The sequence below is a fragment of the Aspergillus luchuensis genome, chromosome 8 (genome assembly GCF_016861625.1).
Source record: "Aspergillus luchuensis IFO 4308 DNA, chromosome 8, nearly complete sequence".
Lineage (NCBI taxonomy): Eukaryota > Fungi > Ascomycota > Eurotiomycetes > Eurotiales > Aspergillaceae > Aspergillus > Aspergillus luchuensis.
In genome coordinates, this window is record NC_054856.1 from 2207694 (window position 1) to 2235281 (window position 27588).

General features: G+C 48.4%; 13 protein-coding genes across 13 annotated transcripts; 4 read left to right on the forward strand and 9 right to left on the reverse strand.

The window, feature by feature from the left end:
- Positions 1–454: 454 nt before the first annotated feature.
- Positions 455–1811, reverse strand: AKAW2_80787A (acyclic terpene utilization AtuA family protein; the record flags this gene model as incomplete). Its single annotated transcript, XM_041681846.1, has 3 exons — positions 455–1021; positions 1072–1673; positions 1805–1811. 3 exons carry the CDS (start codon positions 1809–1811, stop codon positions 455–457), a joined length of 1176 nt encoding a protein of 391 aa, XP_041548748.1.
- A 72-nt stretch (positions 1812–1883) lies between these two features.
- On the reverse strand, positions 1884–2492 carry AKAW2_80788A (acyclic terpene utilization AtuA family protein; the record flags this gene model as incomplete). The annotated part of the gene is made up of 1 exon (XM_041681847.1): positions 1884–2492. The coding sequence occupies one exon, from the start codon at positions 2490–2492 to the stop codon at positions 1884–1886; it is 609 nt and encodes a 202-aa protein (XP_041548749.1).
- A 705-nt stretch (positions 2493–3197) lies between these two features.
- AKAW2_80789A (uncharacterized protein) lies at positions 3198–3995 on the reverse strand (the record flags this gene model as incomplete). Its single annotated transcript, XM_041681848.1, has 1 exon — positions 3198–3995. One exon carries the CDS (start codon positions 3993–3995, stop codon positions 3198–3200), a length of 798 nt encoding a protein of 265 aa, XP_041548750.1.
- A 660-nt stretch (positions 3996–4655) lies between these two features.
- On the forward strand, positions 4656–5790 carry AKAW2_80790S (uncharacterized protein; the record flags this gene model as incomplete). Its single annotated transcript, XM_041681849.1, has 3 exons — positions 4656–4939; positions 4999–5065; positions 5122–5790. 3 exons carry the CDS (start codon positions 4656–4658, stop codon positions 5788–5790), a joined length of 1020 nt encoding a protein of 339 aa, XP_041548751.1.
- An 866-nt stretch (positions 5791–6656) lies between these two features.
- On the reverse strand, positions 6657–7067 carry AKAW2_80791A (uncharacterized protein; the record flags this gene model as incomplete). Its single annotated transcript, XM_041681850.1, has 2 exons — positions 6657–6767; positions 6933–7067. The coding sequence occupies 2 exons, from the start codon at positions 7065–7067 to the stop codon at positions 6657–6659; spliced, it is 246 nt and encodes an 81-aa protein (XP_041548752.1).
- A 1943-nt stretch (positions 7068–9010) lies between these two features.
- AKAW2_80792A (putative NADH-ubiquinone oxidoreductase 64 kDa subunit) lies at positions 9011–11321 on the reverse strand (the record flags this gene model as incomplete). Its single annotated transcript, XM_041681851.1, has 5 exons — positions 9011–9027; positions 9100–9831; positions 9886–10036; positions 10096–10436; positions 10505–11321. 5 exons carry the CDS (start codon positions 11319–11321, stop codon positions 9011–9013), a joined length of 2058 nt encoding a protein of 685 aa, XP_041548753.1.
- A 623-nt stretch (positions 11322–11944) lies between these two features.
- Positions 11945–17495, reverse strand: SCC2 (putative sister chromatid cohesion protein Mis4; the record flags this gene model as incomplete). Its single annotated transcript, XM_041681852.1, has 5 exons — positions 11945–14768; positions 14820–16824; positions 16877–17013; positions 17071–17260; positions 17333–17495. The coding sequence occupies 5 exons, from the start codon at positions 17493–17495 to the stop codon at positions 11945–11947; spliced, it is 5319 nt and encodes a 1772-aa protein (XP_041548754.1).
- A 394-nt stretch (positions 17496–17889) lies between these two features.
- On the forward strand, positions 17890–18392 carry RPA12 (DNA-directed RNA polymerase I core subunit RPA12; the record flags this gene model as incomplete). Its single annotated transcript, XM_041681853.1, has 3 exons — positions 17890–18004; positions 18082–18313; positions 18374–18392. The coding sequence occupies 3 exons, from the start codon at positions 17890–17892 to the stop codon at positions 18390–18392; spliced, it is 366 nt and encodes a 121-aa protein (XP_041548755.1).
- A 112-nt stretch (positions 18393–18504) lies between these two features.
- On the reverse strand, positions 18505–19599 carry LIA1 (deoxyhypusine monooxygenase; the record flags this gene model as incomplete). The annotated part of the gene is made up of 2 exons (XM_041681854.1): positions 18505–19030; positions 19109–19599. 2 exons carry the CDS (start codon positions 19597–19599, stop codon positions 18505–18507), a joined length of 1017 nt encoding a protein of 338 aa, XP_041548756.1.
- Positions 19600–21042: 1443 nt separating this feature from the next.
- On the reverse strand, positions 21043–21830 carry NUO21 (ETC complex I subunit; the record flags this gene model as incomplete). The annotated part of the gene is made up of 3 exons (XM_041681856.1): positions 21043–21352; positions 21421–21531; positions 21592–21830. The coding sequence occupies 3 exons, from the start codon at positions 21828–21830 to the stop codon at positions 21043–21045; spliced, it is 660 nt and encodes a 219-aa protein (XP_041548757.1).
- A 328-nt stretch (positions 21831–22158) lies between these two features.
- Positions 22159–22778, forward strand: AKAW2_80797S (F1F0 ATP synthase subunit f; the record flags this gene model as incomplete). The annotated part of the gene is made up of 5 exons (XM_041681857.1): positions 22159–22206; positions 22268–22282; positions 22417–22567; positions 22632–22697; positions 22753–22778. 5 exons carry the CDS (start codon positions 22159–22161, stop codon positions 22776–22778), a joined length of 306 nt encoding a protein of 101 aa, XP_041548758.1.
- A 709-nt stretch (positions 22779–23487) lies between these two features.
- Positions 23488–24738, reverse strand: AKAW2_80798A (uncharacterized protein; the record flags this gene model as incomplete). Its single annotated transcript, XM_041681858.1, has 2 exons — positions 23488–23728; positions 23804–24738. 2 exons carry the CDS (start codon positions 24736–24738, stop codon positions 23488–23490), a joined length of 1176 nt encoding a protein of 391 aa, XP_041548759.1.
- An 879-nt stretch (positions 24739–25617) lies between these two features.
- On the forward strand, positions 25618–26525 carry AKAW2_80799S (uncharacterized protein; the record flags this gene model as incomplete). The annotated part of the gene is made up of 3 exons (XM_041681859.1): positions 25618–26003; positions 26055–26289; positions 26343–26525. 3 exons carry the CDS (start codon positions 25618–25620, stop codon positions 26523–26525), a joined length of 804 nt encoding a protein of 267 aa, XP_041548760.1.
- Positions 26526–27588: the final 1063 nt, after the last annotated feature.

Genomic DNA, 27588 nt, shown 5'->3' on the forward strand with positions numbered 1-27588 from the left:
TTTATGATTCTGTTCCACAAATCGGACAGTGATTGAATTCTATGCTATGAAAGAATCTGCTAGCTTCATTAGTAGATATACTCCTTCAAGCGATGTGTCGACAGTTGCCAGTAGAACCAAGGATATATTTATATCGACCGAGCTGTCTATAAACGGCTTCAATTGTTCTATTTCAAGACTATTACTGAGAGGAAAAGCAAAGGATCTAGTTACTACTAGTACCTTTCATCTCTGTCACTATAATAACACATTATTCAAATTCACTTCAGACATATTATAGTAGTAATAGCCATTATCTTCCAGGAAGACAACTGGCCTGTATTCAGAGAGTGAACATGAATTGTTCAGTTACCAATAAACTCTTCCAAGAATTTCCTCAAAAGTCCGGATAACATGCATTGACATGGCATAAACGCATAAGCAACCGCAGCATACTAAATCAGCTGAAAGCAAACTAATAACGCTGCAAAAACACCTTGGGAACATCGACCGTCTTCGACCGCAGAAACTCGCACGTATTCTTCCCCAGGACATCACAACTTGAAGAAGAATTATACCCTCGATCAAGATGATCATGGAGCAAGAAATGCACCACCCTGACACCAGGGATCTCGAATCGGTCAATTTGGTTCCCCGAATACTCAATGGGTCCCAGCAGCTCCTTGATCTTGTCCGTCGTAAGGAACGTCCTAAGCCAGTCCCATTCATCTTGGTGTTTCACGTAAAAGCCCACATTGCAGTTGGCTCCTTTGTCGCCAGCTCTACCATAGACGACGAAACCCAGGGGGGCTTTGACTGTTTCCCCGAAGGCAGAGATATCAACGGGGTTTTCTGTTTCGTGGGAAGGCTGGGTGCCGTATGTTTGCGTCACGCTGGGTGGGTCGATTGTAATGATTTTCTTCGGATCAGTTGCGAGGAGGTGCACTCTATGATTTAGGACAGATTGAGGAAGGAGTCCGGTGTTGTAGTTGTAGTATGGTTTTGCATGGACTTGTCGGGGGTCGTTGCTGGGGGTTAGGGCCTATAACATCTTAGCCACAGGAAGACTAGTGATAAAGTAGGGTGACCAACCGGACAACTAGAAAGAAACGTCGACATGCACCATCTGAATAAACCTCTAGGTACATCAGTCCGCAAGATCTCCGGGTCTTTAGTCTGCGCGAAGACCCGAAACATCACAGTCGCATGATCCTGACAGGTAGTATCAAGGGACGGGGACCCAATACGATGGAATCTCAGTTGAGTGAACCGATGGATATCCTCACCAATGGCCTCTCGGATCTGTTCTTCGGTCCACTTGCACTTCTCGTCAACATCGAGTCCCGTCATGAAAGCATGGAATTCGGCTTGATATCCTCCGAAAGTGGTGAACCCTAGTTTTGTCGTCGGGGGAGGTGGCATGCCCACAATGCCTGTTACCCGGACTTGTTCCGGGGCAATTTGTTCCAGGTTCATTCCTGTCAGGTCAGCAACGACATCGGAGTTGAGATACCATGGGCCTTGGATTTCATATATGAGTTGCGATGTCAAGGATTCGACTGTCACGCATCCTCCGGTGTTTTTCTCTTTGGCAATTGTGAACTCGCCGCTGGCTTCGATCTCTGCGATGGGAAATCCGAGCTTGAGATGCTTTCCTGCTTTCAAGAGCGACTTGAATCCGGTGAAGTTACCGCCTTTGAGGTGTTAGTTGGATCCTGCATGGAGGCAGAAAGTGATGCTGGACATACCAGTGGCATACCCAGAGCATTCAATAAGATGACCGGCAATCAGAGCTCGCGCAAGTTCGTCATAATTGTTCTCAGACCATCCATGCCACCATCTGCAGTTGTGTCAGTACCAAAGTATTCCGTGCAGTCTGGAAAACAAGCCCAGCTGTGGACAACTTACGCTGCAACACCAACCACAGGAGAAGCATCCGAGACTCTCCCACAAATGACAATATCCGCACCTTCAGCCAAAGCCTTTGCAATACCCCATCCACCAAGATAACACTGCGCAAAGACAAAATTGGGATCGACCTCCAACAACGACTTACCCGAAAGTCGAATGGGATAGACTTCGTCGCCCTTCTTCCTCTGTTCAAGCAAAATATCCGTCACATCGTCACCTTCAATCCACGCAATGCGCAAATGACCATGCCCACTCTGCTGGACTAACTTCTGACACTCAATTGCAAGGAGCTCTGTATCTGACGCACCCGCATTGACCACGAGCTTCATCCCATGAGCGCTTAGGTCTGCAATGGCAGGCTCAAAGCATTGCAGGAACTCTTTAGCATAGGCACCCTTTGAGCGATTCTGCTCGTTCTCTTCCGTGAGATCTCGCGCCTTGATTGCTGCCGTTCCAACCATGTTGGACTCGGATAGCCAGTCTCCAATAATAGCATCGATGCTGGGGTCGCTGGCAAAAGATTTGATTGCATCCCAGCGATCGGTGTTTCCTCCGGCACAGCCGGCGATTCGGACGGGTCTGTTGATAGGTCCTCGTGTCATGCTTTTGAATGTAGTATATCAAAACTGGTGGAAGGGAAATAAACTAAGTCAATGGGATATTGTTTCTGCTGTGCTGATGAGATTAGATGAGATTAGATGAGATTAGATGAGATTAGATGAGATTGGGTTGTCTCTTTTATCTAAGTTTGGCCTTCCGAGATCGAACCCCGTCAACTTTGTGACCTTGCCGCGTTTCCCATCTTTTCTTCCTTTGGGAGATTTTGCAGTATGCATGCATATCCAAACCAATCCGTGGCAAAAACGGTGTGATCGGATCGGGTCGTACGGCATCTCGACTTTGAAGTTTCAGCTCCCTGGAGTCGGCGGTGCAACCCGCCTATTTTAGCTTCGCAGCATGCATGCATAACATAATATAATCTGGGGCAAATATGGTGTAGCCAGGTAGTATTGCAGATATAGTGCTCCGCACCTTTTGTCGATCTCCCCTCTCTTCATTACAGATATGCTGTTAGCTCCATCGGTAGCACCGGTGCGTGATTACGTAGTATACTTGCTTGCAGTAGACATCCCAGAATAGCATATTGCAAGGTAACATCGCGTAGCGTACTATATGCACAATAACGACAAGGGTTTTCAGCTTAAGACCTGCACCTTCAGCTAAACTAACCTAGATCTTGTGGCCAGGTCTAATTGGCAGCATTACTAATGCATTTTACGAGAAACGTACAGCAATCTCATGTAGTACTAGCCCTGTCGTTCCCTCTCCACGGCAGTAGCCAGCTCATTCAGGTCCGCGAATTTCCACGAAAAAGCAACCCTCTCCCTCAGATCCTGCAACGTCCCTCCCATCCCCTTCTGACCCTCCTTTCCTCTCGTAATCCACGCCGACGTGATGCCCAGCTCCTTGGCAGGAACATGGTCATTAACCAAACTTTGCGCCACATGCAGCACCTCCCCCTCCTGGACTCCAAAGTCTGCATGCAGACGCGAGAACATGTATGCAAAGTTGCGGTGATCGGGCTTGTACGACCCGATGTCTTCCGCGGTATAGACCGCATCGAAATTGACCCCTTCTAGTGGTCCTTGCAGGGTCCTGCCAAAGGACACGTTGTCGACATTGGAAAGAATCACCAAGCGAAAGTGCCGTCCCAGACGCTGCAGAGCATCACGAGTATCAGGAAATGCCTCCCAATTCTGGATACTCGCTGCAAATCTCTCAGCTTCAAGCGAGGTGCTGCTGGGATCGGGGTCGCCGGTGCCCCTCAGGGACTGCGCAAGCGCAATGTACGCTTGTTGGAGCAGTTGACTGTACAGTAGGGTTGGCTGCGTTTTGAAGATCTGCGCTTTGATCTTTTGGAAAATAGAGAGGATCTCAGGGGTGGATGATTTCAGCGGATGGGTGTCTGGGAGTTGCGAGAGAAGTGGTTGAAGGGCTTGGATGAAGCCGCTTTCCCAGTCTACCAGAGTGCCGTAGCAGTCGAAGGAGAGCACGCGAAAGCCAGACAGCGCGGAAGCATTTTCCGATTTCTTGGTGTCAGCCATGTTGATTTCTTTTCTTTTTTCGGATTCGTGTTCAGCTTGGATATTGGGTGGCGACGAGCCAGATTGAGAGGGGTTACTTACCCCTCTTTATGCTCAGGAACAATCTCGCTTGCGTCTTCTTCCTGGTGCATTAGTCTATTTCTTCGTAGATTCAGGTCAGACCCCGAGGTCTAAGCTCATCCAGCTAGCCACCTTGTACCCCATCTGTGTCTCGGAGTAGCATTGCAACCTGCATGTAGCTGAAACTAATCAGGAGGCTTGATTGGATATCCTCTGCAGTACTGTGGCAATTCTGCAACTACCCTAGTAGGTCAGCTTGAGGGACTCATAGCTACAGGTCTCGAGTCGTACGCAATGAACAGACAACACTTCAACGAATACTGACGAGACCCTCCTCCCCGTGGCCTTTCTTCCCTTTTCTCGACAGTTTTTACCTAATTGCCATTGCTAATGAGGCAAGGAATCAAGATGTCGCCATTCAGCCTTTGTCCTACCACCTCCCTGCCGATTCCGTGAGCTGCGGGTGTGAATGAGGGTTATAAAAGGGCCCTTTTCCATCAAGATTATTGATTGGAATGAGAACAACTCTCGTATTATCATTAAACCAATTCGCCTAAGTTAGAAACCTCTTCGTTAGAATTTATCTAACTACTTTTCAAAATGGGCTCTGTGCAGGATGGACCTTCACTGCTAGCAGCAGACCTTCCAATTGCACCTCTGAGGACCATCAGATACAGTGCTCTGCAGAGTGGTGATCCCAAGGAAGTTGGAAGACTCCTCGAGGCGTGTATCCATGAAGGGTTCTTCTATCTCGACGTGACAGATGGAGAGGAAAATCCTGCTGTTCTCCAGAAGGTGGATGAAATGTATGACTTCATGCGCGAGTGGTTTGGTCAACCTGATGAGGTGAAGCAAGAAGTACTGTCGTCCAACTATACTGATGGGTAAGCACCATTATACTATATCAAAGGATCATTGACTGACATGTCTTCCCACTGTTTAGGTACAAACCTACTGGAATATTTGCGGGTGTCCGTGAGAATACCAGAGATGCTTATGAGACCTTGAAGGTATTTCCAGGGTTTCCTCCTACAAATTCTCATTATCTAACGCCCACATGCAACAGGTCTCTCACATGGGTATCAAAAAAGGGGCAACAAACCCCCCACCCTACCTCCAAGTTCGCAAAGGAATGTTCGAGTCCTATCTAGAAGCATGCAACCAAATCGCCCTCCGCCTCCTAATCTGCCTATCCTCCCAACTAGGCCTCGACAAATCCGAAGCCCTCGAGAACTTCCACCAAGACAAGGAAGACTCCAACTCAACCCTCGTCCTCCTCAAATACCCATACCAAGAGCCCGACCTCGAATCGCACCAGATCGGACACAACAAGCACACCGATATCGGCAGTATCACCGTCCTCTTCACCGACCAATGGGGCCTACAGGTTCTTTCTGCCGCAGACCAGGGTCAAAAAGAGGAACAATGGAAGTTCGTCGAACCCCGTCGCGGATGCGCCGTGATCAACGTCGGTGATTCTCTGCGATTCCTTTCGCAGAAGAAGCTACGCTCTTGTCTCCACCGTGTGGTCCCGGCGAAGGGACAGACAGTTGATCGGTATACCATTGCGTATTTCTTGCGGCCATCGAACAGTGCCACGTTTGTGGATAGTAATGGGGAGTTGGTGACGGCGACGAACTGGCATGATAGGAAGTATGAGGTTTTCAAGGCGACGCATGCGGATCAGAGGAAGGATACGATTTTGACGGGGGGGTTGGAGCCGATATCTATTTGATTATCTGGACTAGTGGAACTAGCTGACAACACAACAATTTTGTTTTGATTCTTTTTATATGATAAAAGCTTTATGTACACAATCACAACGACTCCAATAGAGAAAAAAACAAACAAATAATCTATACAGAAACACCCTCAAAAAAGGGGTGATGAAGAAGGTAGTGGAGATGCTTGGAAAGTGCTTTAGCATGCACTGGCATTGCATAGATCTGTCATATATTTACTACGAGATTCACATGTAGATAGATAAAGCCTAGTGTCTGTACCAATTCACGATCCCAGTGGTGAAAAAGGCTTCTATATAATTCCTCCATGAACATATTATGTAATAGCTAGTTCAATAATGTATTGAGCATGGAAAATGCTCCTATCTAGTTCGGTGGCAAATGTAGTACGGTTATATAATAAAATACGTAGACTACTAGATAGCTGCGGCTGAGATAGGGCTCAGGGAGTAATAGTATAGCACAAGCTGACTTGGGATTTAAGGAGAGAAAAAAAGAAAAGAAGAGCAGCCACAGTCCCCAGGATTGGCTCAGCTAGGGGAAACATTTACTCTGTAATATTATTCTGTTTTGTAGTGTATTTTATCATAGGTGATTAAGATTTGAGGCTTAATCTAGTCGAGATCTGGTGTTCGATATTCCTTCCTACTCATTGCTTATCTATAAGCCAACCTGTCCTCGTCCAATAGTATTTCAATGTAGCATACACTACTCAATTATACAGGGCATCCAAGTCAATTAAAGCTCTTGTATTCACAGTACAACATAGAGAAACCTATCTCATCGGATAAGGGAAAACCTATGTCGAGGCATGAAACCCACAGGCCATAACACTCACAACCATCCACCAACACCACCACTAAAAGTTCTTTGTACATCCACAGTTGGTGCAGCAAGTTGGGATATTCCAACCAGTCTCAGACTGAAGTATGCAGATGTCACAACAACGGTTAGATTCATCGGTTGGACACTAGTAGTATCATATATCAGTCACACGATAAACAACATTGATGCGATCGGAGTTGATGGTCAAAGAAGACAGTGATAACTTCTATGTAGAAGAAAAAAAAAAAAAAAAAAAAAAAAAAAAAAAAAAAAAAATCAACACGCAAAGGTTCGTTGGATGGTTTCATACTATATAGTTCCTGTTGTCTTCCGCCTCTCGCTTCATGCCTTGATGGACATCACGGTTCTCGGCTTTGTTGATCGAAGGGGTGGCTGCTACTGCAGTAATAAGAAAAGCTGTAGAGATAATTGAAAAGAGCTTCATTTTGAATGAGTGGTTGTTTGAAACTAGATTTAGATGTCTGTAGGATGATGAGGATATGAATAGTATGAGCTGTAGACCTGGGAGGGCAGTGGTGTCTTTATATAGACGAAGAAGATGGCTGAAGTACTTCATTGCCTACTACAATAGAAGCTTCGGGGCTGTGTAAATGGATGTTACTGGCTACCGAAATATGCTACGCGCGTAGTAGTATACCAATAGTACTTAACTACCTGAATCTAGTTAGCGATGACTACATGGTACACAGAATATGCCCAAAAGGATTGTCTCAGGAAAAAGCAAACAGGAGTTGAACTGAAACAGGACCATTCACAACTCTGGAGTATCTTGAACTATCTTTGAAGATCAAAAAGCAAGCACTAAGCAATCTAGGCATAAGACCAAGGCAATGAACATTATAATTAATACTATGTAAATCCATGTTCCTATATAGCCACTTCTCATCACTATGTCTGATTCGCATCTTTGCAGCGTCAACTCGCCTCACCTACGATACTATAAACGCTTCATTGCACTCTTTATGATGATAAACGGACACTGAAACAGGCAAGGCGAAAGTAATTCGCACATGTGCACTTGTTACACTAATGCAATACAAAGAAAAGCAATATGATTAATTCAAATCCCGGCTTTGCCACATGCAAAGGTATATTGGGCAAGTGGGGCTTCCTGATGGGGCTGATTTGGCTTTAAAGATTGCTCAACCCTATTAGATTTTCTTTGGTCGCACTGTTGTAGGAGCAGGTGGAAGTTGGGGAGTTAATGAAGCACAAGTGAGAAGCCTAGTCAGGTGTTCAGATGTACTGGTGATACTGGTGATACTTATAAAAGCAGCAGCAGCAGCAGCAGCAGCTATAGGCGGGCAAATTGAATTTCACCAACAATCTTTATATCATAGCTCAGACAGGCTAGTAGGCATGGCGGAATGGCACAGTGGTGGTGGTGATGATAATAATTGAAGTCTACAAGAATATGTCTGGCGGTATCCAATTGACTACTTATTCCTACATATAGGGCTAGATAAGTACTATAACTCCATGTCTCCTACAAAGCCTTCGTTTAATTGGCTGATCTGTATCTTATCCTATCGACCACGATATTACCAAATTAACCAGTACTAGGCATAGTGCAATACAAACTCCTCTTTGGGTCTATAGTAAGTTACCCCGGCTTTTCTGTTCTTATACGGGAATAGATGGATTCTGATCCACCACATTGCTATGGATAGTAACGTACCCACTACTGCATAACTCGTAATTCAGTCTGAGATGTAGGTGAGAAGTTGGATGTTACGACTTGATGTGAGGGGGAATTTTTGCCCCTTATATAGATGGGCAAGAAGCTATCTTTATGGTCTGAAACTAGGATATCATTGTTCTCGTTACCTGGACTAGTTGGGATCAGTCGTTGCGGATTATCATGATGAGACATACCATTCTAGATGCGCCGGAGGAAAAGCAATGAAGATAATCCGGAGTGTAGATGTTCCGAGTTGATTTTCCGCGTAGTAGGTGGAGATAATATCAAGAAAGGGTGACATAGGAGGGGAGAAAAAGCAACATACTCAATACTATCACGTATTGGGGCTATAGAGTATGATCATGGAAACATACTCCGCAGGAATGCATGATTGGTGATCCCATATGCAGATAAGTGCGGAGATGAATCAACGTCTTCATGCTAATTCTACGATTGTCACTAGATCCATATAGGCTTGGGCAGTGACACTCAATGCTACATAAGAAAAAGAAATATTCTGTTATTTACCAGGTAGCTGTTCATAGGGCATAAGTAGAAGATATAGAAAAAGTGGTAGTGTGATGACTGCAGGCCATGATAATATATGACCTTCAGTCCGGTGACAGCAATCGATCAGGATATCAAAAGCGCATCACCGCTGAAGATGGACATATAAAAAAGCACATTTAAAAGCTCATGAGATCTAACAACCCATTAGCAATTTGATACTATAAAGAAAAAAGAAAGGATAGAATCGAGGGAATAAACAACTTACCTCTTCCAAACAACGACCGCTTGGCCCAATCCATGGCCAACATACACCTCGTTCTAAAGCTGACACTCTCAGCAAAGTAAACACTGCGCCAGAGGTACATCGCCAGGACACCACCGCTAAAGTTCAAACCGCCAAAGTCGAAGATAGCAGCGTTACTGATGTATGCCAGACTTCCCAAGTGCTTGTACTTGAAGGCCTTGTAGCATGCCTCATCCAGATCACCATAATCGATCTGGTTGGCCTGCATACCCGGCAATGCAGCCGCAATCTTGGTCAGCTTGCGGCCCAGGTACTCGCCCTGCTGGTTCGCGCGCTGCGCAGTAGCAGGCAGGGAAGTGAGCTTCGTATCGATCTGGTGCAGGAGTTCGGAGAGTTCTCCAAACTCAAGAGTGCCGGACTGGTCCTTGTCGTATTGCTCGAAGAGCTTGTCCAGACGGCGGAGGTGGTTCGAGGCTTGAGGGAAACGCTTGCGGATGCGGGTTGCTACTTCGCGCCATTCGCGGAAGGTCAGGTGCAGCTTCTCGGGATCCTTGCCCTTCTCCCAGGCGATGGTGCGGAGGAAGGACATGATGTTGCCGGCGAGGTTGTTCTGGACGGTGGAGCAGTCGCCAATGGCGTAGACGTCACCGAGGGGTGCGCCGATGAGACGAAGGTGAGAATCGGTTTCGAGGGCGTGCTTGTTGTTCTGGGATTCAAGCTTGTCGGAGAGACGCTTGCAGAGATCGGCACGGGCTGGTTAAAGGTGTGAGTATTTCTGTCGGAGAACTGTAAGGCGAGGTTACGTACCGACACCAGTGGACCACAGGCAGAAGCCCATGGGGATCTCCTTCAGGATGCGCTTGCCGTCTTCCTCTTGCGTAAAGAGGACTCGGTCGTCACGAACCTCCGCCACTCTGGCATTCGTCAATACATCGACGTGGTCGCGAGCGAAACGGGACTGTGTGGTCGGTCAGTAACGTTGACTCCTGGATTGACGAATGGGGACCCTGGACTGACCTCGGCATAGCGCGAGAGAGCCTCATCGTAGGTGTTCAGAATGTGACTACGGCTCTGGATAATGTGCACGGAGATCTCGTTCCGAAGGATCTTAGGGAAGGAGTAAAGAAGGTCCTCGTTGAGCAGATCGAACAGCTCCGCGGCGAACTCAACACCCGTCGGGCCTCCACCGCAAACAACAAAGGACAAGAGACGCTTGCGCTCGTCATCACTAGTCGTGGGCAGGCAAGCAAGTTCCATGTTCTCCAAAACCTTGTTCTTGATCTTCCGGGCATCGTCGATCGACTTCAGGAAGTGGCAGTGGTCGAGTCCCTTAACGCCGTGGGGGTTGGTTACACAACCTATAGGATCGGAGAATTAGTTTCACGGAATATAACTCCAACAGAGGGAGAAAGGGTTTCGAACGTACCAACACCGATAACTAACTTATCATAAGGCAAATAGAACCTCTGTTCCTTGCCATTGGCATCGAGTTGGGACACCTCGACCAGCTTCTCGGAAAAGTCAACGTCCTGCGCCTCACCCTTGAGGAAATGTCCGTGCACCCGCTGCACGATCCGACGAACAGGCTCGACAAGCGACCTCAACCCCAGAGTTCCAACCGTCGCAGATGGCAGCATAGGGGTGAACAGGAAGTAGTTGGTAGGGGACACGACCGTGACATGGTAGTCGCCGGGGTTGAGATGCTTCAGAAGTGCGATGCTACCCCAACCCGTACCCAAAATGACCAGACGGGGCTTGTCCTTCTGCTCCAGCTTAGCCTCCGAATCACTATCTCCAAGCAAGACCTCCGCGATGGGGAGGTTCTTAGGTCCACCGCGCCGGGGATTTAGCGCCAATTCCGAAACGGGAATGTCTTCCGCACTCGAGTGTTCGCGGTAGGTGGATGCATCGTAGATGAAGAACGCCACGACGGCAGCACCGCTCATGACGATGAAGCCGCCGCAGTAGGCAAAGGACTTGAAAATGGCATTGCGGAAGGAGGACCTCCGAGGAGGTTCGCTGGCTTCAGGGATTGTAGAGTTATGCCGGACGGTGTATTGGGGGTTGAAAAAGGCACGCGACGCCAAGCATTGAGCTGTCGCGGTGCGATGAGGTAACCGGGTTCGGGAGGCAGCGAGGCCTGCTGATGCTGGAGACTTCGAAGATTGATAGCGACGAGATAGAAGAGCTATCCTTTTCAAGGCATGAGGGTCCGGACGACTCCGGAGCAGCGCCGCGCTCATGGCGTCTAAGCTGACAGGAGGAATGAGCGGTCACTGCGAAGGGGCCAGGTTGGAGACAATCGACCCGCGAAGAGACCCAATGGCACGGGAAAAAGGAAAGGAGGAAAGTAATAACGAAGGATGACACCAAAGTGGCTGTGGAAAAGAACAGCGAAAGAGACACACTGACTGCGAGAAGAAGAGGGAAGATTCAAGGAGGAAGAACAACACTTTGAAACCACTGCACCTCGACGTCATCTGGCCAAGCCCACCTGGACCCGCTCGGCCTGCAGGGCCCGGCTTGGCGCCATTTGCTCGATCGGAAATGTTATACAGAATTAGGTAGTTATACACCGTCTTATTTTTGTTTATTCTCATTGTTTGTTTATTTAAATTCATCTAGATACTAGGCATATGGTATTGTCTTAAAGATCTGGTCATCTCATCACACATAGGAAAGAAAGAATATAATAATAATAATGTCAGTACGCCTCCCACCCACCGTTGTAAGTAATACCTCGTCGGCATTCCGAACGCCAGTCCCGATCCCATAAATGCATCCTCTTGGGTAGATAAGTAGATAATAGACAGCCAAAAATACACGGGTCATGGTGCCAACCCGGTCAACGGTCCCAGCACCTCTTCTAATTCCAGTCCGACTCTTCTGCTCCTGGCTCCGTACTGGCCCGTTTCTTGCCAGAGCCAGGCTTTCGGCCCCGGGGACGCTTGACAGGACTCTGTCCGGACATGGAGTTCTTGCGCTTCCCCGGCCGGGGTCCACCAGCTGTGCCCCAGCCGGCTGCTGGGTCATCCATGTCGGTGGCCGCGTCCAGATTGTCCCCCTCGGCATCTTCATCACCTCCAACCTTGAATTCGTCGTCGATGTTAAGCAAAGTTGCAAACTCGCGGCACTTATCGATCATGCTCTGCTCGCTGCTCAAGGCGTTCATATTCCGAGCGATAGCATCCCAGAACTTGTCACCAGTCACGCCATGGACCTTCGTGGCTGACTTGCTGAGCTCCTTCGATGCAGCTTTGGCCTCTTTGACGCGTGCGTTCGCTGTGACACCATATAAGCGGCGGAGATAGGTCCGTGCTTCCCAGAGCATGGAAAGGGATGCAGCAGCAGTAGCCAAAAGCCGCAGGGTAGCGGGATTATACTGCTGCAAGGGTGCCAGAGTTTCTGAACCCTCTGGTGCAGGAGCAGGCATTCCCTCCACGGTAGTGGGCTCCGCCTTAGCAGTAAAGATGTCGGTCTCAATTGAGTGGGCGACAACTGTCCCAGTCGCAGACACAATGCGTTCCATGCAGCCGATTGTCGGTACGAGTTCGGCAAGTTGGTTGTAATCGAAGAACGCGAGGTTCTGCGCCACAAACCGCGATAGTAAGAGATGCTCGGGCGGGTCACCAGTGGCTTCCAGCTTTTTCAGTTCAAAATCAACTTTCGAGCACAAGTTCGAGAGAAACTTTCTCTGGTAGCGACTGTTGCTGATTTTAATGATATCAAACAGCGGCGCAAGTTTGGCAATGTACGGGCGGCTTGATGCACCACTGGGGTCTCCGACCACATCGCGCTGGTAGTAGAAAGCTTCCTGAACAGCACGCATGTATTCTCTTTCGAACATCGACTCGTACTGCTGGTGAAGCATCTTGTGAGTATCGAACGCAACCTTCGCAATCGCTGGAACAGTTGATGTCTCCAACGAGACAAGGACGCCAGCACATTCCTTAGGGTGAACCAATCCTTGACGGTTGATACTAGCAATCAGCTCAATGGCAGTCAGAGCGTACGAGTCTTGCCGCGATTGTGCAACTCGAAGCATGCTCCGCAAAAAGTGCTGGGCAATCAAAGCAGCGGCACCATCGTTGTCGCTGGCCTTCAAAGAACCTCCTAGTCGCGTGGCGCTCTCCTGCTCGGCAATCTCAGCAGCAGGTAGCACAGTCTTCTCGGCCTTGCCTTCGTGCATTGCGAAGAATTCCGAGAATGACCTCAGCACAATGTTTTGCAGACTCGGATTATCTTCCTTGAAGACCATGGACAGAATCTGCCTTGGGTTATCACGACTGAATTGGCCTGGCCAGGACTGGCAAATCGATCCCAAACTCTCCAGTGACATGACCCTCAGTTCAAGCGGCTGTTTCTGAACGGTGAAGGGTATAATGGCATCCACCATTAGACCAGCCACTGAGCCCCCGCCCCACGACGGGAATGCATTCTTGAAATGCGGCTCGTACTTTTCAAGATCGCAGTGTCTGCCAACACAGCCTGCAATGCGAATGTAGCTTTTGGCTCTGGCTAAGACTGCCGCGTTCGCACTATCCGAAAGATCTATGTTTTTGTAGTGCTGTATCGGTTTCAGCACGGAAATGGTTAGCTTTACCAGCCGGTCAGTATTGTGTAGAACTCCGTTGATAGTCCAGAGGCACGCCATCACTTCGTTCAGCTCTGAGCGAGCAAGCTTTGCAACGCTCTTAAAAAGATCGTTCTGCACCTCCCTTAGCAGGGTATTGTGGGCGGACGACAAATATGGCAATACGCATCGGTAGATGACTACCACCGAGCGGAAAAGGAAAAGATCCTCCGCCGTGGCCAGGTGTCCAATGTAAGGATGCAAAGTCTCCAGTTGGTCAGGTCGGAACAACTTTGCGTTGGCCTTTGCAAAAACAGTGATTGTTTGCAAAAGCGCTTGCTGGAATTCCTTCGTTGAATCGGTACCTTCGACCAGCTTCTCAAACATCGTAGAGACCATTGCTTTGCATACTTTGAAGTTCAAAGACGCTGTCTTGGAGGTTTCGGATAGAACCTTCTTAAGACAGTTGTTCAAGGTGTCGAGCGCTGTTTCACTTCGCTGAACCAGGCTGACTATGAGTGTTACCCTCTCATCAAGACCGACCTTGAGTTTCGGGCCATCCTGAGCAGAGTCGATGAGTCCGTGGAAGGGAGTCAGCCAGATCTCCTCGAATGTTTGTCGCGCCAAAGTCGCCACGCTATCTTCCAAGTCGCCTGTACGTTGCAGAAAGCTATCCATGATCGCAAGCTTCAGCTCAGTACGCGACGTATTGAGGTAGATATCCTTCAGAAGTCCGATGCAGCGCTTCCGTACACCGGCAGTCGGATCAGCGGCGCAGGTCAAGATAGCCCGACAGCCGTCCTCTTCCAACTTCGGCTTCAATGCAATGCATTTTGCGATCAAGGACAGCGCCGAATCGCGGACCATTGGAGATGCGTCAGTGGCACAGCGGAGGATTACCCGCATGACCGAGGCATCTCTATCGAGAAGACTTGGATCCTTCTCGAGCATGTAGATTACACTCTTCAAACTACGACTCCGAACTTTGGCTTGGTCACTCGCAATCGAGTTGAGCAAAACTTTGAGAATTGTGTCGAAAGCTTTGCAGAACCCTGAGTTCAAGACAGTCAGGATGTATGCAAACTTGCCATGCGCCGTAGGAACGGTGTTGAATTGTCTAGAAAAACGAATCAGCAAGGTGCCGTGAACCTTAACAGAAAGTACTCACCTGTGCGTCTCAAGCCATAATGGGTCGGAGAAAAGATTGGAGAAGAGTGAAATTAGGTCTTCAGTCGCGTCGTCGTACATGACTTCGTCCTTGTCTTCAGAGTTGTAGTAAACGGAACAGAAGGTTTTGGACCACTGGGTGAGATAGAATCCGCGAGCACTAGCAAGCTGCCAGTTGTCTACACTGCGGTCTTGAATGAAATACTCAAGCGTCATCCGATAAGGGCCTTCGGCGACAACGAGGTCTTGTGGATGCAAAGCGCGGCTCGAATACTCTTCGAACAGCTGTTTGAGGGATTCGCTGAGATCGCTATCAGACTCCTCCATGGCAGGCAGCAGATGCTGAGCAGTCACTATAAGATCAGAAATGGCCGATCCCATCCACCCTAGAAGCTCAAGAGCCATGCTTTTTGCTGTCGCAGAACTTTTGTCCTGTTCGGCGATACCAACCATGTGAGAGGCCATGATACGAAGAAGCAATTCCGCAGCCGGCCAATCTGTGGAACCTAGGACGCTGATTAAGTCTTCGGTGAAAAGGTCGAAAATATTTCGATAAGGCTGATCGCCGGTCTTGGTAGATGTCATCGCTCGTTGAACGATGAATTTAACAATGTACTGGGCACTGCGTACTGCGTTATCGTGTAGACGGTTGACCTTCGTTGCAAGCTGCTCCATGGACATGTTCGACTGATCATCATCTACCCCCTGGCTATCGCCAAGCACTTCATCATCGTCCTCATCTTCGGCCGATCCAGGTGGCTTGCGCCTCATTCGAGACGCCCTTGAGTTGGGAACGTCCAGAGCAGTCGTCTGCACCAGTTGCATGACCAATGCAGTCAGAAGTTGGATATTCTTGCCGTCGGCAAGTTTAAACTGCCTGGCACTCTGCCGGGTAGATGGAAGCTTTTCGAGTGATACAAGGATTTCGTCCAGGATGTATGGGCGCTGGGCGGGATACTTGGAGAAAATCTTGGCCAGTACATCCATGGCTCCACGTCGAACCGACTCGTATTTTTGGACACCGACAGTAGAGTCCTTCTCCGTGTGAGAGTTCTCGACGAATATTAACTTAGCTGCGAAAAACTCTGCGGCGGTGACTGTTCCTTCTGAGACGTCAATCCGCGAGAGGAAATCTGCGAAGAGAGCAAGTACTTTTTTGCTTTGCTGGATTAATGAACCAAGAACCCGTTTCTGAGCAGAGAAGAACTCAAAATACTTCGCATCCTTGCCTCCAGGACGTGCCTGGACAGCCGGGATGATACAGTGATCAAAGACTTGGTTAAAAACATTCGGTATGGCTTCAATCAAATCCTCTGGACAAAGATCTCGTTCCGTCTGGGTCCCAGACATTGTTTGTAGAAGACTCCCAATAGCAAGAAGAGCATTTTGCATGTCATCCAATTTTCTTAACCAATCCTGCGTTTCAGACTCATTCGAGGGATCGTCTATTCTCAGATCCGGCGATTGGGCAGCAATGATTGGCTTTTCACAAAGCTTCTGGATCCTATTAAGATAGTCCGATGGGATATCCTGGAGTCGATTGTACCCAACCACTTTCTTGATTGCCTTCTGTAGCCGCGTATGGGCATCGGACGAAAGGATAGGTCCGTTCACCTCGAGTGCATGAGGTGTAGTAAAAACCACGTTTGTCTGTTCAGCAGCCGCACCGGAGGATGTACTGGGGTCGAGCTGATCCTCGAACTCGAAGATCTCATGAAGCATGTCCTGCAACTTGACTAGGGCAGCGTCTGCCTCTTCCTTTTGGTCTTTCAGTCGGATGGCCGTAAGGTTCTCGCCCCCATCAGCATTGAGCTTTCTCTTCTTCGACATGCCGTGTTCGTCTATATGGGGTGGCAGTGGTTTGACGGGGATCACCACCGACAGTTGACTTGTCTGTTGACTCGGTCGGGATGAGGGTGTGGGTGCAGGTCTATGTGCGACGGAAGGTTGCTTTTCGTTAAAGAAAGTAGGCTTGTGCAGCGGTTCCATATCATCAGGCGTAGGATCTGTACATTGTCAGTTCACTTCTGAAGCCCATGTGGAACGATAAAGCCCTACATCGAAAAGCAATATCCGTAGCATCCAACATCATCTTCGCAAATGAGCCAAGCTTGTTGCTGCTGGCGACATGGTCGTTGGCCGCTGTCGAAGGTGATTGCTGGGCGCTAATCGAGCTTGTCGGCAGCTTGAACTTGCTACCGGAATAGATAGGTGAGCAGATGATATAAGAATGAAGCATTAATGAGGCTCACAATTCGGTCAACTGATCACCATCCAACAACTGCTGCAAGTATTCCCGAGATGTCTCCAAGCGATTCGACTCATCTCGTCCCGATTGGATTTCGCCATTGAGCTGACTTAAGGCTGTACGGCCGGACTGGAGGATGTGATTAATGGAGGTCGTATTGGGGGGTCGACCGACGTCCGGGCGTAGGATGCAATCTTAAGGAGACAAGTCAATCAGTTAGTTAAAGTTCACTTTGTTCACAGGAAGGGGTTTTATCTCAGTCTGACCTAAACCGAAGATCGGCGAGCTGGACATAGGAGAGTACTGCAACGCCTCCTCCACAGCCAACGGCCTTTGCCAGCGGCGAGCCTGCCCGCTGGGAGCATGAGCTTGCGCTTGAGGATGGCCGTTGATGACGACCTGAACGGCCGGGTGCCAGTTTTGAGCCATGGCGGCGGATATCCCTACTGGGAAGCTAAAGATGGATTGAAAGAAGATCTATGACGGTAGCTTGGACATGCCCTCCTCAGAGACATGGCTATGGGAGCAAGGAGAATGAGAGACCACCCCCGATAAACGCCTGATCATCCAAAGATCTCCATGGCAAACCAATGCAATAATTAATGCCAGGCACGGTTCTCTTGCCGCTGCCGCGCCTCACCGCCCGGCACTAATGGCGCGCTGGACCTTCGAAAATTGGCCCGTGCTGGAGCCTTTCTTTCCGCCGCCATCCAAAGAAATTCAAGGCGGGAAAGAAAAAAAAAAAGTGAAGGGTCATTTATTCGTTTTCAATTGTTCCGGTTGATCTGGTACTTTTTTTTTGTCGCAAACCATATCTTTCAATATGTCTGCGATTGGAACTCTCGTCTTCTGCACTGACTGCGGCTCTCTATTGGAGGGTTCAATTGGTGATCCGACTAAGATTCTTGTCTGCGATGTCTGCGGAGCTAGGAATAAAGGTAGGTTTTGCCTTGTTGGTATCCTAAATTGCAAAGTCGCATTCACTGACCTTGTCCCTTTTTACCTCGCTATTCAGACACCGTTCCCCAGACCATTGTCTCCGAGTCCAAGCCGAGCGCATTCCCGTCTGCCTTGAGAGCGAAAAGATCTGCGGTCCAGACCTTGACGGCGTCAGACAGAAGAACCGAAGCCCTTACTCAACATACTTGCATTAAGTGTGGACGGAAAGAGATGTACTACACCACCGTACAACTGCGCAGTGCAGATGAAGGTAGTACGGTGTTTTACACATGTGTCTGTGGTCACAAGTATGCAATCTACCAGCCCTTCCCTTTCCCATACCCTATACTAAATCTTCCGTTACACAGGGAATCGACGAACAACTAAACGGCAAAGACCTGGTGTCTATCTTTTTTTTTGGGAAATTCTCAATTGTACATCTATGAGTCATGAAAGCAACTATTTACCGGCATTGTAGACTTTTTGTTCGCATAATTCATCAAGCAGACACGGCAGCAGGGGCACCAGAGTCCGGCACCAGCGCATACTCCATCTCTCCGTTCTTCTCAAACTCGGCCATATCAAGAGCCACGATAATGCTGTCCCGGACAACCTGCTCGGGGTCGTTCAGGAACTTCTTCAGGGTATCCTCGACACCATCAACGTCACCCAAGCTACCGAGGGCCTCGGCAGCTTCGTGGCGCACCATACCTTCTTCTTCTTGGTTGCTCAGACACTCGGTGAGACTAGGGACGGAGGCGGGGTGGCAGAGTTGACCGAAAACGAATGCGACCTCGTGGCGGAACAGCGCAGAGGGGTCCTTGAGACCCTTGGAGAGCGCATCGATGGCCTGAACGGCGGTGGGCAGATCAGGAGGCGAGGCGAGGTCGCGCAGGGCAAACATGGCACGGTATCTTTGGAAGAGAGGAAGCTTGGTGTCCAGCAATGTCTTCTCCAACTCGGGAATAGAGGGTTCAGCGGCATCAAGGGGCATTGGCGGGGCGGGGTCGATGGAGGTGAAGTCACTATCATATAGAAACACTTGATTAGCATGCAATCCGAATGACTTGGCTGCGACAAAAGAAAGAAAAGTAAGGTCATACCTAGGCTTCAGCTTCTCAGCCTTCCTGGCTTCGGAGTTCTCCCAGACGATACGGTCCACGGCGATGTCGCAAGTCTCCCTAATGACCTCAGGCTCATTCGCATCATCCTTCAGCGTCTTCAGAATCTCCAAACTGTTCTCATAACCCAGAGCACCCAAGGCCTCCGCAGCCTCATGACGGCACATAACATCCTCCTCCTTATCCTTCAGAACCTGCTGAAGGTACGCGACAGCGTCAGGGTTACGAGTCTGACCAAGACAGTAGGCAAGCTCATGCTTCAACAAAGCCGACTTGGAGGAGAAAGCAGCAGCGATGGCTTCAATAGCCGGAAGGGTGTCCTCAGAGGGAGGCTGCAGGCAGGCCAGGTACTTGAGGGAAAAGAGGGCCCGGAAGCGGCGCGCGAGGGGCTCGGACTCGTTGACAATAACCTTGCGGAGGGTGAGGACAGTCTCACTCACCCCCTCCAGGTTGTTCTCGTTGACAGCAGACATGATAAGAAATAAGAAAAAAAAAATTATTGATTAAGGAGTGTTTCTAGTTTGCACAATTTCACGAGATCCAGCGAGAAAAACGAGGGGCAAGAAGGGGAGAAGAGGAGGAGGACCTTTCAGGCATAAACGACGATAGGTAAATTTTCGATCTTATCACGTCCCGATAATAAATTTTAGGTGGGGGCGGCGGGGTTCCAAACCGCCGTGGCTGGGCGTCTTTTGCTTTGTAAATCTTGCTTGTGCCACTCTCTCTCTTACAGAGTTATGCTCGGTCTCTTTTGCCGGATCTGTTCCTGCCGGGATGGTGATCATCGAACGATATTTTTTTTGAGGCTTATCTTCTTTGAGAAAGTGGGAGTGTGAGGAAAACATTTTTTTATATATAGTCTAGTTGACAGTCATAAGGCATTGCCTTTATGTAAATTTTTATCGCACAATTCCGAGCAGACCGTTATTTCCATGTTTCTTTCTCCAGACCGCTGAAGCCTAATTCGAGTCATTGCGGAAAGGGCAAAAAGAACGATCCACTTGCTGCGTGCCTGGATAGTACGTAGTAGTACTGCTCATCTGCTACCCGGTGAACTTCCGTTCTTCCCTTGTGCTTTCGGAGGATTTAGCCTTATCCGGATGAGGTTTGGGTTGTGAGGCGTGTTGCTTAATGTAGAAACTTAGTAGTCATTTTTCCCTTCTTAAAATGCCACTTCAGACTAGTACATCAAAACCACCCAACTACTACTAATCATTACTCGTAGCAGTTCATGGCATAGTATCGAATCATTCATATCATGGAAGGACTGCGTTATATTGTTAACATTGTAGTAGATGATGGTCATTCTATAATGTTCAAATCCCTCGGTTATTCATCTCGTAAGTACCAATAGCACGCCTGTATATATAAAGGCTTACTCCTCAGTGAGCTCACACCATTCGTACAACTAAAGTAAAGAGTGGCATACCAAAGCGACATTTATTCTACCAGTCCCTTGACTATTATTAGCTGTGCTAGTGTAATGAAATTCCGAAAATAAAGTGCCATGAAAAGAAGGCACAGCATGTTAAAAGTACAGAGGCTCAACTTTCGGTACTGCAATGCCCTTGCCTCGTTAAAGGACCAACAAAGACTGGACATGGATATCGAGATTTACTACCAATGCCTCTTGTGATACCTGGCACAAAGCGAGCTATTCTCTAAAATGCACTGGTAACTAGCGCAAGCTTTTTCTGAATGCTTTTCGAGTTTCTCAAGAGTCGCTTGGCGCTATACTCGATATATGAACCCAATGGTGCACGCCGGCAGTCAGGAGATCCACCAGGTTATGTCAATAAAAGTTTGCAGTAGCGAAAAAATGTGTAACATTTAGGAAAGTTAATTTATCACCTAGCAACAACCCAGAACTTAAACAAAGACCTGCACTTATGTACATGACACACGAGAAACCCAAATCATTTAGTCTTGATGTGCTTGAGCTTCTTCGGTTCGTGGACGAAGTTGTTAGCGTAGGCCTTGGGGACGAAGCGACGCTCATTCGGCTCCTGAACGAAGTACTCGTACCCCTGCTTCTGGGCGAACAGAATGGCATCCTCCTTGCTCTTGAAGTTCAGGTGGGTACCCTGCATGCAATCAGCAGAGGATTGCCAGCCCATGAGGGGGTTCTCCCAGCGATGACCCCTCTGCAGGATATCCCAATCCATTCTCCAGTGGTGACCGTGCCAGGTTCCGGACTGTGTTGCGGGCTTCGCTTGACGGTAGATCCTGTATTATCACTGAATCAGCGCGACTGATACGGGTGGGCGACAGATATCATTTATGGAGCTTCATACCGGACAGTACGGGCCTGCAGGTCGGTGGGAGCGCCGGACAGAACAGCGGCAGCAACAGTGGCACCAGGCTCACTGCCATCCATGACGCGCTTGGGCACAGGGGAGAATTGACTGATTTCGATTGGTCAGTTTAGCCACTCCAATTGTAGCGCGAGGTGGGGTATTTCGTACGAGGTGCCGTGATCAATGGTGGCATCGTAATCGGGCTGATGACGGGTCATAGCCTCAGAAGGGCTCTCCTTGCGGATCAAGGTGCTCTCGGTGTGAGGAACAGTCGGGGCATCAGAAGTGCTGGATGTGCGGGAAGGGTCGCCTCGACCGGTGCCTGTGGACACAAAACGCGCATTGACGGGGGCGGCGAGCCTGCCCGTGCGAAGGCAGGCGAATCTTCCTGCTCTGGCAAGCGACATGATGGCGAGGTTGTGCTTGGAGGAGTGGAGAGAGCAAGGTGCTGCGGTAGAACAATTGCAAGTTGAGGTATGCGGCGAGTGCCGGCCTTCAGACGAGTCCGAAAGCGGTTTAGCGCGACTCGAATGAGCCTCCCTGCGTCGAACCGCTCTTCCGACAACCCGCTTTCTCGTTGGCACTTCTTCCTTCTCTCCGTCATTATCCATTGTCCTAGTTCCCCTGCTAGCGTCAAGGTAAGTTGATTATTCCCTGAGTGACGCTCTGTATTTTGCGTCTCTCTTTTCATTGATCCGACAATTTTCTGACTCGGAGTCGCACAGATCCTACAAGATGAGCTACATCGCCCGCCGCGGTCTCTCGACCTTGATCCCTCCCAAGGTAAGAAACCACCGATACAACCACAAGAATATGTCTTAATTCAGTGCTAATTGACGTTTAGATCGCTTCCCCCAACGTGAGAACCCCTACCTTCATCATCCCCGACCCTGCCTAGACGTTACCGCCCGGAGCAATCTCTTTCGTGCTTTACCTCGGGAACTCAACAAAACGCGCGTTATACCTGTTGAACTCAACTAACTGTCAAAAAAGGCGATCGGTGCTGCCAAGGATGCTGCCCGCATGGACCGCGTCGTGAACTTCTACGCCAGACTCCCCCGTGGTGCTGCCCCTGAAGTTAAGCCCACCGGCATCATCGGCCGCTACCAGGCTCGCTACTTCGGAAAGAACCCCTCCGCTGCTCGTGAGTACACTCTCTCAATCAAGTCTTACAGTGCGAAAGATGCTGATCATTTGCAACTCGATAGCCCTCGCCCACGCCATCGGTACCATCCTGATCCTGGGCTACAGCATGGAGTACTACTTCCACCTCCGTACGTTCCCTATATTCTTCTGGTATATTGAGCAGCAGGACTTACCATTCTACAGGCCACCACAAGAACCACCCCCACTAAGCAACTCGCTTTTTGGTTTCTGCGAGCGGGAGATCCTGTGTATATACCACACACTCTACAATGAAGACGATGTAGAAGAATCAAACTTGTACCACCTCTAAACCGTATCCTTCCATCAGCAAATCTCTCTCTATCATCTCTAACTATCCCGATCAAGCATTGTTTAACAAGAGAATGCCTTAAAGTAGACTACTTATGCCTGTACAACCTTTGAGACCACATGACCGGCCAGACCGGACACACTAGGTGTATATCAAACACATTATAGTATTGTGCCACAGGACTCCTTTATCACAATTCCAGTAATACTATCTGGCACGAATCATGTCCAGAGCTATGTCCGATAACACTTGGAACAAGCACAATTTGATGATGGTCGTACTGAGTACTTTGACTGATATATATATTATCTCTGACAATTATCATGACAATTTTTGGATCTGGAACCTGCCATGGTTTGGGAAGGGAACAAGTCAAGATGATTGACATTTGTTTTATTGTAGGTTCGACACAGATACCAGTATATTCAGTTACTGCAAGTTGGAACACACAATGCTACAAAGTATGACATTGTTGAGAGAGGAGAGGGTACATGAACTCAAATTTTACTACAGTTGGTATTACAAGTAGCACTCGTAGTTTGACAGAGGCCACTGTTGAGAACACAACTTGGCAATTAAGGTACCGTCGCTGCAAAAAAGAATCTTCTTCAGCCTGATTTGATTTTCCTGAGCTCAGCATCCGCGCGAAGTGTAATCGCCAGCAAAATAGGTCCGAGGTTTTTCATGTGTGATAACTCCAGCGTATCCCAAGGGCCAAACATATGCATAGTCATGAAAGATGGGCGCTGACTGCCATGCTTGCTATCTGTCAAGTACCTGACGTAGTCAGCATGGTACTGAGCAACTACCAAGTAGATTTCATGTCGGTCCTGCGCGACAAGAAAGTGCCTATGTCTCCGGTCAGCATCTCTGTTGTTTTAGAGACGGAATATAGAAGTTGCTGGGGAATAAAGGGCACTATACCTCATATCTATTGGGTTTGGCAGCTTTTCGCAATCAGTCTTTATCCATGCTACCATTTGGGCGCTCTCTTGCATTTGGATAGGAACTGATTTCATGGATCGTCTGACAGGCTTCACTTCGATAATGGCCTGAGCTTCTCCGTGACGGTCATCCAGATAGCCGTCAGTTCTTGCCTCGAAACTGGCATTATCAAAAATAGCTTTGAAAGCCTTCCTGTGCAAGGTCCAGTTGTTGGCGAGCTTGAAGGGTACAGTCAGCGCATTCAGAAAGATGACTAAAGCACAGTTCACAATCTGCTCATCCTTGGTTGGAGGGTATAACACATTGTCCGGTTCCTGGGAGTCGGGTGTAACTTCCTGGAAGGGGCTCGGAGTCTCTGGGATCTCTGAGATCGGGGTTTCTAGAACCAGCGTTTCTGAATCATCAAGCGGATCGTGGATACGAAGTTCTTCGATGTTCAATACTGTGGAGATGTTAGTTGATTTTGAAGGTGTTTCCAAGTAGTCTTTGGCAAGCTCTCGATTCAGTAAACGGGAGCGTGTCCGGTGTGCAATAGGAGTTGCAAGTGACAGTGGATCAGTATCATCCTTGGTGTTTGTAACCTCAAGCTGGTAGTGTCGGGCAATTGAAAAGTTTCCTTCTCCAGCATCTGGGCGCGTGAAACTCTGACAGTATGTATCCCATGATTTGTAACCTTTTAGCATCTTCTCCGCCTTAGCAATCCATCTATTGAAGCCAGGCAGCATTTTCGGCAGATCTGTTGCGTGGTGCCCTACCCACAGTACACGAAGCAGAAGAAACTGCTTGTATTCAATCCTCGAGGCTGAGGCTAGCTCTGCACCGTGTACAGTCTTGCCTGTGAGTTCCATTTCATCCATGGCATCCTCCCATTCTTGCGCATTTTTAGGTAGTTTGCGTGGTAGGTCGGGCATCATGATATGCTTTTATGAATGTAGCCAATGAGGGCCCTGAGCGAGTATGAATAAAGACTATATAACCTTGGAGGAAACAGACAAGGTATAATTTGCCTAGAATGGACTCGATAGGGGAGGGGCTTGCGGTAACTATGTTCGTTCTTGTTATGCCCTTCTATTTCAGATTTAGGAATGACAATCTGGCACTGCTTCCAATGTCCTTTTCGAGTCACAGAGAAGCACAGGCATTAGTATAGCCAATGAGGGATTCTTAGCATGACTCCTAATGTGCGTATGCTGGCTGCGAGTACTTCTCGCTGGTCGACGCTATTGGGGCTCGATAACAGTGAGCATTGACAATATGAGTTTGTAGGTAAGAAAGACAAGCAGGACAAACCAATCACCCTGTGTTTGGTATAAAACAATAAGGGTAAAGGTAGCAATGCAAGAGACGTTCCATCTTCCTGCAGCATCAGCTGGTATCAGATAAGTACTGCTAGCTAGTAGTCGAATTGAATGACGGACATGGCCAATAGAGTGAAGTAAGACACACATCCTTCAATGAAGTCACATTCGTCAAGTGAATAGTTAGCATTGAAGGCACAGAAGTAGATTGAATTGGATATGTGGAGCTTGAACAGCACTGACTGCGTATGTGTAAGTGAGTTACTACTACTACTAGTAGATGCTGTGAATCTGAGAGCGCTGATTGGTGGTTACTCGGCAACCAATGTTGCTGTACCCAAAGGGGAAACACCACCATTGCGACGTCCATGGAAACGAGGAACAACATAAGAGAGCACAGAATCCCCCTTTTCATCACTCATCCACACGTCGTTTTCTATGTAGATCAACTACTCGGCCTCACAAATCAAAAAATCCTTTTGATTCTCCACCACTATGACACGCGTTGCAGAATCTCCGGCCCGTCGCCAGGTGCGGGTGGCTTTGAGGGACTTGGCGCTGGATATCAAGAGCCTAGCAGTTGATGAGTTCGACCTGCAGCAACTAGAGAACATCAATATCAGTGTCGATTCCATGGTGCTAGACGAGATGTCATCAGATAAGCCGATCTATTTTGCGCCTTATTCGGACCACTCATTTCCAGAACCCAATGATGATGACCTTCATGGATCTTATAACGGAGTAGATGATGAAACAGACCCTGCTTTCACCCGTCCTTATGATCGCGCATACGTGATGGACATGCACTTTGACTCTTACATCAGCTACTACAACCTAAAAGCCAAACGTGAAGGGTATAGAAGCCCTTGGGTCCCAAAATGGTAAGGATTCCACTCCCGGATTGAGGATACTCACTAACGTATACTATATAGTATCGGGGACTCAGCATTTGGGAACATCGGCCTGTACCGGGATGAGCAACCAGAGTTCGGATGCTTCAGTATCGCGGAGCCGAAGGACCTTGCCTGTCCACATGTTAAAGCGATCATTTACAATAATATGGTCGCCACGGATTCCACAATTCTCTTCGGCGAGTTGATGCCAATTCTCCGAATCATGTTGAAGCAGTATTGGAGAGCAAAGCACATACATTCAATGGTCTCACCGGTAAATACTACGTCATCTACTTGGTGACCAGCAGGCACTGACTCATACTCCAGGTCTTGGTGTTCTCGCTCATGGGTTTACACGCCCGAGTAATTGAAGCCTTTTTCCAGGGTCAAGAGCTGATTATACGCCCCACCAAACTGTATGATTTCAGCCACGGAAATCCCAGTGCCTTCAAAACATTTACCCAGTGGTATATGGGCAAACCTATCGGGGATACTACGAAGGCTTCCTGATGCCTTCGCTGGATTCGTATCAGCTTGTCATCAGCTACATATCGACTGCGTGCTTATGATTTATAATCACGTTGCTCTCTAATCCTTTTACATCGTTCAAGCAGGGAGTCATGGTACATGGGAGATGTATGCCACGTGGAGGAGTTGCAAGGCGTATGTTTGCTTATGAATTACATGACTAATGAGGGATGGGTCTGTTTTTTTATTGTGACGTTTCTCAGTAGCCGCTTCTGCAATAATATTTCTGGGGTGTAAGTACTATGACCCTATTTCAAATAAAATAGCGCTTGAAACGAACTCCTTTCCATAGCTGGGATGGTGTCTTTCCCAAACATTGATCAATCAAGAGGCTCTAAGCCCCCGTACATCCGAACAACACAATATAGATAATACTATACTTCCAGTACGATGTAGATCGCTCCCCACCCAGCCAAGACAACAGCCAGGGACAGGGCTCAGTGCTACAGTCTCCTTGACAGTGAGAAGCTACTGTAACATCGCTACAATGTCATGCACCCTTCGATGCCAAAGACCTCATAGTTCGTGGCTGTGCAAGACGGACTGCAGCACTGCACCTCTCACAACTCCCAGACAACGAATGCCTCACTTGATGGTGGCTGAGCAGTGATGAGAGTGCTAAGTTATGCCCTACTTCTTGGTATGGAGCGTCAGAACTCAATGGTTACGGAGATGTAAATTCTGTCGTGGAAAGATCGCAAAGATCATACCTGAAAGAGGTGGTAAATAGAGTTTGTGGTTTGTATAACTGGTACGCTCTGGTATTAGTAGATAGGAAGTATCACTAGGTAAGGCAGGGGGATGTAGTTCTGGAATGGCCTGTAGGGGATTAGTAAATGATCATGATGATTGGGTTGTCGGGGGAGGGGGGTGGTATATGCAGTGGGAAGTGTGGAATCATCCTTCTCTCCTTTTCTTTTTTCCTTTTTTCTTCTCATTTTATTTTATTCTCTTTTATGTAATTTAGTTACTTATTCACCCCAACGGAGTTCATTTAGTGGCAGCATACGAACGACGGGGCGCGGCAGGCAACTGTTATGAAACT